General features: G+C 35.2%; 1 protein-coding gene across 4 annotated transcripts in view; it reads right to left on the reverse strand.

Annotated features, from left to right (window-relative positions):
• SSR1 (signal sequence receptor subunit 1) overlaps positions 1-12,893 on the reverse strand; it is a 45,502-nt gene that overhangs the window by 20,426 nt on the left and 12,183 nt on the right. For 3 of the 4 annotated variants that reach the window (XM_072603764.1, XM_072603762.1, XM_072603763.1), the window contains exons 7-8: positions 12,624-12,717; positions 1,487-1,550 (exon numbers count right to left, since the gene is read on the reverse strand). In XM_072603764.1, coding sequence (XP_072459865.1) covers positions 1,487-1,550; positions 12,624-12,717 — 158 coding nt within the window. Of the gene's footprint in view, positions 1-676; positions 1,551-12,623; positions 12,718-12,893 lie in introns of those variants that run through there. The other variant, XM_072603765.1, reaches the window with a different exon arrangement.

Here is a 12,893-nt window from a genome sequence, read left to right on the forward strand (position 1 = left end):
GCTAACCTAAAATGCTTGATGCGTACAGAAGACCATAGCAAAAAAAGGGGGGAAAAAAGCCAAATGATATAGGAAGAGTTCAAAGAAATTTTAGGAAGTTCAATTCTTAAATAGTTCAATTTCTACTATCTAAAACAGATTTACTAAAAACAAAAACAAAAACAAATCATATGCAAACTTCAAAAATACTCACAAAAACTACTTACAAGGTTAGAAAAAAATTAACCAACAATTTAGGGAAAAAATAAATCAACCATTGAACTATGTCTACCTATAGAATATATAACATGAATATTTATATATAAAAATTCAAATTATTCATTGGTATTCATAGATTAATTACTTTGTCTGGGCCTCAGTTTTCTCATCTGTAAAATGAGAAGGATGGCCTAGATGCTGTAGAAGGTATTGTTCAGCTCTGTTTTAGGAGTATGCAGAAATTAAAATTTGGAACACATTTTTGATCTGTGCCCTACAGCTGGAGTCCCCACTTTACATACAGACTGGAGGTTCATTTCTTCTATTCAAATTGTAGAATGTCATTTCTAGCCATGGTAGGTTCCATTAAGGGGAAGGGAGGAAAATCACTGATTCATAAAGACTGAATAGATCTAAAATCATTCCAAAGCCACCTTTTGGATCAGACAAAACAGAACAATGACACACAACACAATAATTCAGCTCACACAAGTGTGCTATTTTCTTTTTGTTAGAAAATGAGGAAGGGTATGAAGAGTTGGAATTTATATATCAAGTTCAGCACATAGTCTCATGCTTCACAATTTTTGCTGCTAGATCTCAGATTGATATAAACTCATCTGGATTCTTTGATCAGTATAAGGACGTTCTCCCAATGTGCGTATTGTTGTAGTAAACAGCAGCAAAATACCAAAACAAAATACTATATTGCTAAAAGCAGCTACTCCTGCTTGTGCCTTTAGAATACTAGTTGCAGATATAAAAAAACACCCAGAGAATCTGTGCCATCACTGCTGAATTAGTAGCTATTCTGAGGAACAGAGTAGCTAAATTATTTTCTGCTGTACAGTTCAAGGCATGATAGTAAAAATGAGAAACTCCTTATACAACAAGATTAGGCAATTATTCATTATGTTTTCTGGAAAAAGAAAAAAAAATCACCACCTATTTTCAGTGGGATATAGACATGCCAGCATTATATTTAGCACTCTAAAGGCACATTTCAGGTAGTACGACAATGATTCTGGTAAGACCAACTGCTTACACACACACACACGCACACACACAGTTTTTAATGGTTTAAAAAACCCAAATTTGTTACTTTAGAAAAAAACATATGCAGTGCATTTTCAGCAATATTATCGCCACAGCTCTGATTACTCAGTCCAAACAGAAGTAGTAGTTTCCTCATATGTTGATATGGCTTCTCTGCACTAATTCCCATCAGGCCAAAAAATGTTAGGGCAGGTTTAGTAAAGATTGAATTGTTGCACAAATGAACATTTACTCATCAGATCCCACCGATCTCTTCTGCGCCCGTTTCCGGGGCAACCTCCTTGGAGAAGCTTTATCTGGAAAAGAGTAAGTATAAAGGTCACTTTAAACCACAGTCAAAACTGCATCAAATTCAAAATGCACATTTAAAAAGTCTACTTTTTCTTCAACAGAAGATAATTGCTTCTAATTTCCCAAAACAATGTATATGGCACAAAACAATGAAAGATAGCTGTTTAAATTTTAATTACTCTAAGATGCTGCTACTCTTCTAACAGGGAGAAAAAGAAAATCTAAAACTCCCCCTAAAATCATTTTAATGGGGTGAAAAAATTCACTCTTGGATTACCATCTTGGTTGAAGAAAAATACACTAAGATACTTAAACACTATCAGTCATAGTTTAATGCAAATGCAAGTAAATAAAGTCAACATATATTGTTAAAAATGGAATGACCTTGCTCCTCAAAAAAAACTTCAAATTTATCACTTGCAACAAATTAAATTTTCCCAATTTATCTCCTAATGGGAAGCAGCTAAATGGGCTCAGTGGGTGCAGTGCTAGGCCCAGAGAGAGGAAGACAGAGAGTTCAAATTTCGTCTCAGACACTTATTAACTGCGTGACCCTGGGCAAGTCACTTAATCTGTTTGCCTTAATTTGCTTAAGACAGAAATGACAAAACATTCCAGATCTTTGCCAAGAAAACCCCTTGGGGGCAGTACTGGTCCATAGAATCATGAAGGGTTAGACATGACTGAGTAACAATTTATCCAAAGCATGCCTTTTCTTTAACAACCTCATCATGTAGTTCAAAACAGCAGGCAGAGTAAAAGAAATGGATTAATTAACATTGTAAGAACTGAAAGAGGCAGCATGGTATAAGAACCAGCCTGGAAGCCAAGAAGACATGGGTTCAGGGGTGGGGAACCTGCGGCCTTGAGGCCACATGTGGCCCTCTAGGTCCTCAAGTGCAGCCCTTTGACTGAATCTAAATTGCACAGAACAAATCCCCTTAATGAAATGAATTGTTCTGTAAAATCTGGACTCAAGTCAAAAGGCTGCACGCACCCAAGGACCCGGAAAGCCACAGGTTTCCCATCCTTGATTTAATTCCTGCCTCTGACACATACTAGTTTTATGAACCTAGGAAAGCAGCTAAGCCTCTCCATCACCTCTATGCAACTCTCTAAGACTTTAAGTTGCTGAGAAGATGCTAATGCGTTGTTAGAGAAAGTTTTCCCCACAAGTCCAGTCCCTATCCCAATCAGAACTAAAAGGATTAGGGTTTACTGGAAAAAGGGCTGACTTTGAAAGAAACAAAACCTGGATTTAGGTAATAGTGCTAACTCCTTCTAGCCATATTCTCAGTTAGCCAAGCAACTCTCTAAGATCATAAATTATGGACAAGCTGTTGATCAGCACTAGTAGGAGTTTCCAAACCAGGTGAAATCAAAGGCTCAAATCTCTCCTCCACTTCATTATGTAGGATCATTTTTTTCCTTTTCTCTCCTCTTTTTCAACTTTTGGCAATTTTGTCATGGAATTTATTTAATAGTAGCCAGGTTACTAAGAGTGCTTTAAAACTTTTATTCTGCTTTCAGTCAATAAGAATCAGCACACATGTATCTAAAAATACCCAAGTTACACAGGTATTTGATAACATATACTGGTTAATATTAATCAAGTCCTAACAAGGAAAATATTAGATACAAGTATCAATATTCTTTATCATATAAAATAAATTCTCTAATATAGCAAGGATGCAGAAATGAGCTGCCAATTAATCAGATATCTTGATGGACATCTATATGGTGAGGCAATGAAGGAACTCATGTTTATAAATTATGCACATGAAAACATCTCATTTACAGCCACATTTGATGTGTATGATGTATGCCAAACATCAATGATGAATTTTCAAAAGAATTGGAATATAACAAAATACACTTAACAGTACCACAGAAAAACTACAAAAAACCTGACTGCATCTTTGAGAAGGCTTTTCATAATGTAGTATTGTCACAGAGTCAATACCAAGGACTATAAATAACAATATATTAAAGACATATGACAAAGCTGGTTAAAATAAAATTTCCAATTGTGAGAATGTTAACAAATCAACTTTCACTGAATTTTATATTATATATTGCCTGTACATAATGATAACACATTTATTATCTCATTACACTGTACACTCCTACTTACCTGGATGTAAGCCACAAAGGTTGGCTCCTATCATTTCCTGGCTACTTGTGTGATCTTCAGTAGTCACTTAACTTCACTTGAACCTCAGTTTCCTAATCTATTCAACAAATACCACCTGCCCTATCATAGGGATTGCTGTAAGGATCAAAAAAGAAACTATACTGTCAATTTCTTTTCTTTGCAGTTTTCTTATCTTACACACAAATGTAATAACTATCTGGTTTCCTAGCCCACAAAAGGTAAAAAAAATTAGAAAAGGGTATTGTACATATGAAGACATGGTTTAGCTGGAGGCAGGCCCACAGCAAAGATGTCGTCACTGATCAAGCATGAAAGAAATTGAGAAGGGCAGAAGAAAGAAATTTGAAAAGAAACACTAAATGAATACAGCTGTCTGCATTCTGAACCCTTTAAAAACCCAAGAGCATCTCTGTATCACAAAAATTCAGTATCCTTTTTTTTAAAGGGGCAGGAAAATATAGAATATATGTTGGAAAGTTTTCCACCAAAGAGTTTAAAACAGGGATTAGATGGTTGTTTAAAAAAAAATCCAGATCCCCACCCCCACAAGGGGAAATGCAACTAAAAGTTTTTAGGAAAGAAACTAATATCCTTTTTGAGGTACAAAACTGTAGCTTCTTTAATGCCAATATAATACAGATGGAAAACTGTTCTTCATCTTATGCGTTCATTTATGTAGCTACCGAGAGAAAGTACTAAGAGTTTAAGTAACTTGCCCAGAGTCAAACAGTTAGTATGTATCAGAGGCAGCCCTTGAACCCAGCTCTTTAGACATTATGCCATGCTATCTCTCCAACTACATCTATGATGATATGAAAATTACTATGTTGGAAAAGTGACAGATTTTAGAAAGATATTCCAAAGATAAGAATGCCAATTTTTCAGAAAACCCAGTAACTAGAACATCCTGTTTCTGAACAGTTTAGTTAATGACAATTTACTGTATATATTTATGGCAGTGAGCCTTAAGCACAGACATCACACCACTTTGCTTTTACAAACAACTAACAAAGCTGGGGCAATTTACATGGAGACATGTAAGTTTAAAAGCTTTTTTTCCCCTCTAATATAGCATGGATGTAGAATGACCTGTCAATTAATCAGATACCTTGAAGGACATCTATATGGTGAGACAATGAAGTAAGGAACTCATGTTTATAAATTATGCACATGAAAACATTTCATTTATAACCACTAAACCTGAAACATTCTACTAGGATACAAAGGATTTTCTTGGTAGATAATTAAGCACCCAAAAGTCATCTGAATTGTCACTTTCACTAGATGATGTCATCCCCCATCTAGAGGCAAGTTACCCTAGCCATCCTCTCTAATCCTTCACTCTAGTCCAAGAGGAACCCTCTCCCCTAAGGTTAACCATTCTATCTGTACCCTAGATTCCATCCCTTTGCAATTCTTAAGAAAGTTTGCTTGCATGCACATTGATCTCTCTCCCTCTCTAACGGCATCTCCAATCATTCCCATGCTTCTTTCCTCCTGCCTTTAATAAGCACAAGGTACAAAGGTCTCTCTGTTAAAAAAGAAAAATTTGACAAATGGGCAATATCCTAAGTCAAGAACGTATAAACCTATGTTAAAATCCAAACCCAAAAAATATGAAAATCAATATGTAGTGGGAAGCATTTAGGAGAGAATAAAGTGAGAAACACAAGGATATTTGTGGTATTATGTTATAGATCATACAGTAAAATTAAGAACATAGGTAACTAACTTAGGACACAAAATTGGAGAATGGCAAGATGAAGCCTTCAAATACTTGATCATATGCTAGAAAAACCATTCTGTTAAGAGAAAAATGGATAAATTCTTGATTTGTTTTGCTTACGTTTTTGACTAAAAAGGAACTACCAAATGATCTAAGGGGAAAGAATTGAAACAAGAAAAAGCTCATGCTTCCTCAGTAGTTCCCAATAGCTTAGGAAATAGACACTGGGTAGTATCAGATATGTACCATAGAATTTAGAAAGGAAGATTCTTGTCATTAAAAATCTAGATTTAACACCCTTGCCCTTAAAAGAGAAAATTTCCATATACAAAGAATAGAACAGAATATGAGCAACCATGAATATTACATGTCACTTGCCACTTAAAAAAAGATATGCAATAAATTCAGCATGTTATTTTTTATGGTTATATATTAGAAAGGTAGATTTTTTAAAAAAATGTTGAAGGAAAAGCCAGAGATGAGCAGAAGGTAAGAGATTCTACAGTTCAAAAGGGAAACAGGAGGCTCTCAAAATTGAAATCTTACCAGACAACAGAATCACAAATAATTCCAATAAGAATAAAAGGAGAAAGAGGAGAATGTATGTAAAGAAAACAAAGTAAATGAACAGGAGGTTCTCCGTGGAACCTAGATTTAAAAGGAATACACACAAGTAACAGATGAAAGGGTCCTTAAATAGACTGTATAATAAAAAGTAGTGTGAAACCAGAAAACTAGGGTTAGGGAAAGTGGAAGTCCAGGATGGGCAAACACTTGTGGAAAAAACTGCAAAGAGATTAAAAAAAAAACCCCAACCACGACAGCTATATTTAGAGTTAAGAATGGCCGAAAAAAGATAAGCCCATTCTGAAAATTCATTTATTATTCTGAAAATTATTTATTAAGCACCTACTATGTACATGGCTCTGTACTAAGTCATAGACAAAGCAATCTCAATTCACAGAATCATAGTTGGAATGGACCCCAGAAAACATCATGGCAATACTCTGTCTGAACTAACATCTACATGATGACTTTCCCAAATCTTTACTCCTAAATCTGTGCTCTTACAGTCAAAGTGTTTGTATCTTTCTCATGATAGTTCCTTAAATAGTTCAAGAAAATTATCATGTTTCCTGTCCCCCTTTCTGCCCAATTTTCTTTTCTTTAGGCACTCAGTTCTCTCACCAAATGAAAACAAATACTGTCTAATTATAATGACCAAGCTTTTCACCCAAGAATGGATAAGAAAATGTATTCCTCTTTCCATTTTTTGAAAAGATTAAGGTGGGTGGGAAACATTTCATATACTATCTAGTTTGGTGGTGTTTTTCCCTTTTTGTTATGAGGTTCAATGGGTAGGAAAGGGTCATATGAAGAAATGAAAGCAATGTAAAAAAATAAACACACACATACTCATTTTATCCGAATGAACTTGTAATGATATGATATTGAGACCTTTCATCAATACTGGCTTTCCTCCACCAGATACTCTCCAATTTACCACTACCCTTTCTAAAAAGTGGCATCTAAAAGTGAACACAATACTTCAGAAGTGGTCTGAACATGGCATTATACAATGTATAACCTCTTTCTTCCTAAACATTACACTTCTCATAATACCTTTAGCTTTTATGTTGCCATCATACTATTTACTCATATTAAGCTTACAATCTGCTATTTTCCACAGATTTGTGAGGTTTTTAAATCCTAGAGTGAGATTTTATCTTCATCCCCATTTCACTTTGCCCAACTTTTTCTAGCCTGCTGAGATCTTTCTGCATCCTGACAGATACTCCTGTCACTATTTCTTAAAGGACAACTACACCATGTTTTTGTATCCATTTTCCATTACTTGCTCTTACTTCTATTTTCTGAATAGGTCTTCTTAAAAGTTAAATTGCTCATGTGTAGACAAATCACTTTGAAACACTTAAGAACTCAGAACAATCCAAAAACATAATTCCTGAGGAATGACAAGGAACCCACATCTTGACAAAGAGGGAAAACTTGGTTTAGAATGAACATATATTTTCGGGAAATGGTCAATGCAAGAATTTGGATGTTATTTTTATGTTTTATTTCTAGAAGGTGTGTTCAGATAGAGTACTTACCTGATGGTTCATTCCAACTCTGATTCTGTGAATTGACACTACTTTCTCTATGTACTAGTACAAGAGCTTTGTACATAGTAAGTAGGTGCTTGATAAAATAGCATTTATTTGTATGTACTGCTACTCACACAGCAACCAGACTAATTCAGGTCCTCTTTTTCTCTTATCTAGATTATTGCAATGACCTTCTTCTAATGGGTTTACCTCCCTCAAGAATCTCCCTACTTCAATTCAATTTCTACTCCATGAAAGTGTTTTTCCTAAAGTATGGCTTTAACCATTTAACTCCACCACTCAATAAACTCCAGAGGCAACTTATTACTTCTAGAGCTAAATACAAACTCTTCTGCCTTGACAACCTAGTTCCAACCTACATTGTATATATCACTTCCCTTCATGCTCTCTAAAGTTCTCTAAAAATGAATTTCTTGCTGTTCCTCACATGGCATTGTGCCTTCCTCTGTGCCTTCACCTACTCCCGAATATAATTCTTTCTTCTCTTGGGTCCCTTAAGTTTTCTTCAAAACTCAGCTCAAGCAGCCCATCTGACATGGTCATTTACATTTTAGGAAGATCAATCTGACACCTAAATAGAGGATGGATTGGAGTGGTAAGATATTTGAGACAGGGAGAATAACCAGCAGGCTAAGTACTAAGCCATAATACAGGTATGAGGTGATGAAGGACTATATCAAGTGGCTGGCAATGCCAGAAAAGAGAAAGAGGTGTACATGACACATATCAAGAAGAATTGATAAAACTTGGCAATAGATTAGATTTGAGGAGTTACGAGAGTGAGTCAAGGATGACACCTATGTTGTGAGTTGGGTGACTAGGATAGCAGTACTGTTGACAGAAATAAGAAAGTTAGAAATGTCTAAATGACATTCAATTCAAGATATCTAATAAATAACTGGAGATTGTCTGGAGTCTGGAGTTCAGGAGAGAAGTTAGGGCTGGACAAAAAGATCTGAGAATCATCTATACAGAGAAGATAACTGAATTCATGGGAACTGATAAGACAGAGAGAGATGAAAAAGGGAGAAGGCCCAAGAAGGTCTTAGGGAATATACATGGTTAACAGATGTGTATATACTTTTGTATATGTTTATATATATGTATTTTGTCTCCTGAAATAATGTAAATTGTTTAATGGCACTGTTTCTTTTCGATCTTTGTATTCTCAGAGCCTAGCACAGTTATCTGGCATTTGATGTGCACTTAATAAATATTAGACTAACTGATTCCTCATCAGAATTTCTTCTTTGTGTCTTTACTCTTGAGCCTGACCCATTCTTTCTCCACTACCTTGACTCATTCTTTCTCCACTGATTTTAAGTTCATGGAATTCTCTGAACCCTGTTCTTCTAAAATATATGCCAATGCATGCCAGACTACGATTAGTTTTCCTCTTCTGTATAAAAAATTCTAAGATGAAGGGCTTACTTCCTTCTAGGGTTCCCATCATTTCTACTTCAGGAATCAGCTCCTCCTTGCTTTTCAGATACAGGTCCAGAATAGTATTTCCCCTCAAACTCCTCTATGCTACCAAAGACTTCCAAATGGTAAGAAATTGTTAAGTGTCCTGGAACTAACATTAGATTGAGAGGCAGAAAGATCCAGGTTGTACCACTAAGGGCAAGCCAGTAAAATGTTCTGAGCTTCAATTTTCATAACCGTAACCAGAACAGCATATATGGAGTTGTTGTGAAGAAAGCTCTTTGCAAATCATAAAAGTACTTTATAAATATGAACCATCATCATGGTAAGTGAACAATTTATTACTCCTTTAAACACGTTGCTCAATTAGCTACTCATCAATTAAACATAGTACTATTTCTATTTCTTCCATTAATGAGAAAAATCTCAAAACTAGAACGTATAAAAGACTAGTATCATTAAGTGAAGTTCAAAATAGGTAGTGTATCTAATTGCTTTAAATGAATTCAAGTCTCCAGGCCAGGCCCATAAAACCTGCAGCCACCAAAGGATTTCGGGCAACTCATGAAAAATATAGAAGAAAACATTCAGAAGTCTTTTGGTGTGCCCGTGGGCTGTAAACAGTCTATGGGCCACCAGGCTGTACAGTTCTGCTCTAGGCCCAGATGACATACACCAGAGTAATGAAAAAACTCCCAGTTCTGATCAATCAACTAAGAGAGGTATTCAGTGAAGAAACTGGAAAACGGGTTCACTCCTAAAGCTCAAAAGGCCAAAGATGAGAAACTTTTTTATTTTTCAAAAAGTAAGAAAAAGTGACTTCCAGAAACTAGAGTCTCATGAACTTGACTATGAATTCAGACAAAATTTGAGAATATATTAAACAGATGGGTGAGCAACTTCTAGAAATAGAAGCAAGGATCACTAGGAGCCAGCATGGATTTACTAAAAACAACTCCTGTTAAACTAGTTTCAGTTCATTTACCTTTTTTGAGGGTTACTAGACTGGCAGATGTTGATCAATGGAATGATGCTAACCTGAAAGGAATACTCTAGCGTAGTTATCAAACACACAACCATACTCTCAAGTACAGCTGACCTAGATTAAAATGTAACTGGGAAACTACAAAATAAATAAAAATACACTAAAACATAGATAACATTACATTTTAAAACTAAGTTAATATTTGGCCCTGAAAAATACTAATGAACAGATTAATGGTCTCCATTTCGATCTGAGTTTGCTACGACTGCTATGGTGGATTGTTGCATCAATTCCTCCTGAGCCCTATTGTGTTACACAATAGTAAAAAATTTATAAGCCATGTGAAAGAAAGAGCATTTTAAAAAACAGTATATTCTAAGCTTAAGGATGTGAATGAGTAACAGATAATTAGTCTAGCTGGAGTCCCTAGAAGGGAGTAATATGAGATAAGGCTAGAAAAGTAAGACTGGAGACAGAATGTTGAAGGCTTTGAATGCTAGGCTATGGAATTTATATTTTAGCCTAATGAGGAACCATAATAAAGGTTACTAAGGAGCATAATTAGACCTGCATATCGAGAAGATTACTCTGCTAGCTGTGTGAAAGAGATTTGTACGTTTGGCACATGTGTGGATTAATAGATTGGGGAATGAAGAAGCCTTGAATTGAGGAGACCAATTTTAAAGTCCTAAAAGTCTAGCAGAAGTAAAGATCTGAACCAGAGTGGCAACATGAATGGAAAGGAGATGGAGGCCATGTTGTTCTAGACAAACTAAAGTCTCTTACAGCTCTAATGATCATTTATGAGTCTATAAGATATTTTAGAGGTTGAATCACCATGGGTGGTACCTGATTTAATATAAGAGGATGAGATAAAGGGAAAACATAGATAACTCACAGCTTAACCTGGAAAACTAGAAATATGATGGTACAATGAAGAGAAACACCGAAGTTGAGAGAGAGGAGAAGCTGGTGGGAGTGGGAGGAAAGAAAAGTTATGCTAAACTGGAAGAGGAGGTGAAATTTCATTCAGGTAAAATTAGAATCCCAGACACCTGGAAATGCATGCCTGAAGTTCAGGGAAGAGACTGTGGCTGCCCTGATGAAAATATTAGACTCATATTTCCAGCAGATAACATTAAAAAAAAGGCTCACTTTTGTTCTCTCCTCCATACCATCTTAACCCTTCTGAGATTTAAAAGGCCAATTTAATTTTTTTTCTTTTTATCTTCCTTCTCAATCGACAGACTTGGAGAAGTGAAAGCTCATGCTAAAGTTACTGAGCTGATTAAAAATAAAATGATGAAAAAACCTCTAGAAAATAACTCTAGGTTATTCCCGAATATAAAAGCTACTTGGTGTTGCTATCTATATTTCCTTGTTAGAGAAAAGAACTTTTCACCTTCATAAAAGTTAAAGATATGAATGTCTAGGTAACTAATATCTTTGTCAGTTACTAAACATTCATTAAGCATGGACCATGTGCTAGAGAGCACTGTGCTAAGTATCAGAGATACAAAGAGAGACAAAAGACAGTCCTTGCTCTCAAGGAGCTCACAATCTAATGGGAGAGAAAACATGCAAACAACTATTTATAAACAAGCTATATATATAGAATAAATAGGAAAAACAACATAGGAAATTAAGAGGGATTGGGAAAGGCTTCCTGTAGAAAGTGGGATTTTAGTTGGGACTTAAAGGAAGCCAGGAGGCAGAAATGGAGAAAGAATGTTCCATGCCTATGGGACCATTCAGAGAAAACACTCTGAATGTCTTATTTGAGGATCAGTAAAGAGGCCAGTGTCACTGGACCAAAGAGTATGAGTGTGAAAAAGAAGACTAGAAAGGTATGGGAGGGTGGCTTACATTATGACAATTTTGAATGTTAAATAGAGGATTTTGTTTGCTTTTGGAAATAATAGGGAGCCACTGGAGTTTGTTGAGTAGGGAGATGCTAAAGGATCAGATTATAATTATTTTCTTTCTTCCTCCAGAAAAATCAAACTATCATCATTTATTAAATTTCTCTAATATAATGCTGAAAACTGAACATGATTATTAATTGGTGTTCCATAACTAGCTCAAAAGATGTGCTGCTATCCAAGAGAAGTGCCCATTACTGCCAAGCATCATCAACAAAGTTTAATTGCCTCACCTCTTCTACTCTGCACTGAAGCAACAGGAAAGAAAAGAGATAGGAAAAGATTAGGAATATAAAAAGAATTCACACACAACCTTAAATATAAAATTAAAGACAGATTTAAAAAAAATTAACCTAAAAGTAAAAATAGATGTTTAGTTTTCAGACAAAGCTTATACTATTTAAAAAGAGTTAGTACTTTTCCTTTCCTCGGCTAGAAAAACCACAGACCCTGGCCACTCAGTGTTTTACTATGGGGTTTATTTTGGTGGAAACAGAGTTACAAAAACAAATGTGACTGTTTACCATTTTCGTGGAGAAAGCAGAGCATTTAATCAACCTTTAAAATACACTAGACCGTACACAAGACATCTGAGAACTGTAAATGGATAGAGATGACTTTTAAATGACATTTATTTCTTCACTAAATTTTCTTTAGAAAAGAATTATGAAGACATTTATTCCATCCTCAAATTTCTCACGTACATCCCCCCAGTAAAATTTTTATCCATACTTACTGATTTGATTCAAAGTCTCTTGGGGAATCCAACTCATATCAACATCATTTTGGTTCGATGTACCCATTTCTACTTTCTGGGCTGGTCTTTTTCTCTAAAAGAACACAAAAATAATTTTAGGTACATCAGTAACTCTAAAATTTTATTAGAATTATCATAACCAACAAGAACTAAAAGGTTAGGTTTCTATTTTATTGCAAGAACCTAAGAAATACTTAATGGTCTTCAATTTTAATTAAAGTAGACCACACACAATTTGTTTTCATTTAA

The sequence above is a fragment of the Notamacropus eugenii genome, chromosome 4 (genome assembly GCF_028372415.1).
Source record: "Notamacropus eugenii isolate mMacEug1 chromosome 4, mMacEug1.pri_v2, whole genome shotgun sequence".
NCBI classification, from domain to species: Eukaryota; Metazoa; Chordata; class Mammalia; order Diprotodontia; family Macropodidae; genus Notamacropus; species Notamacropus eugenii.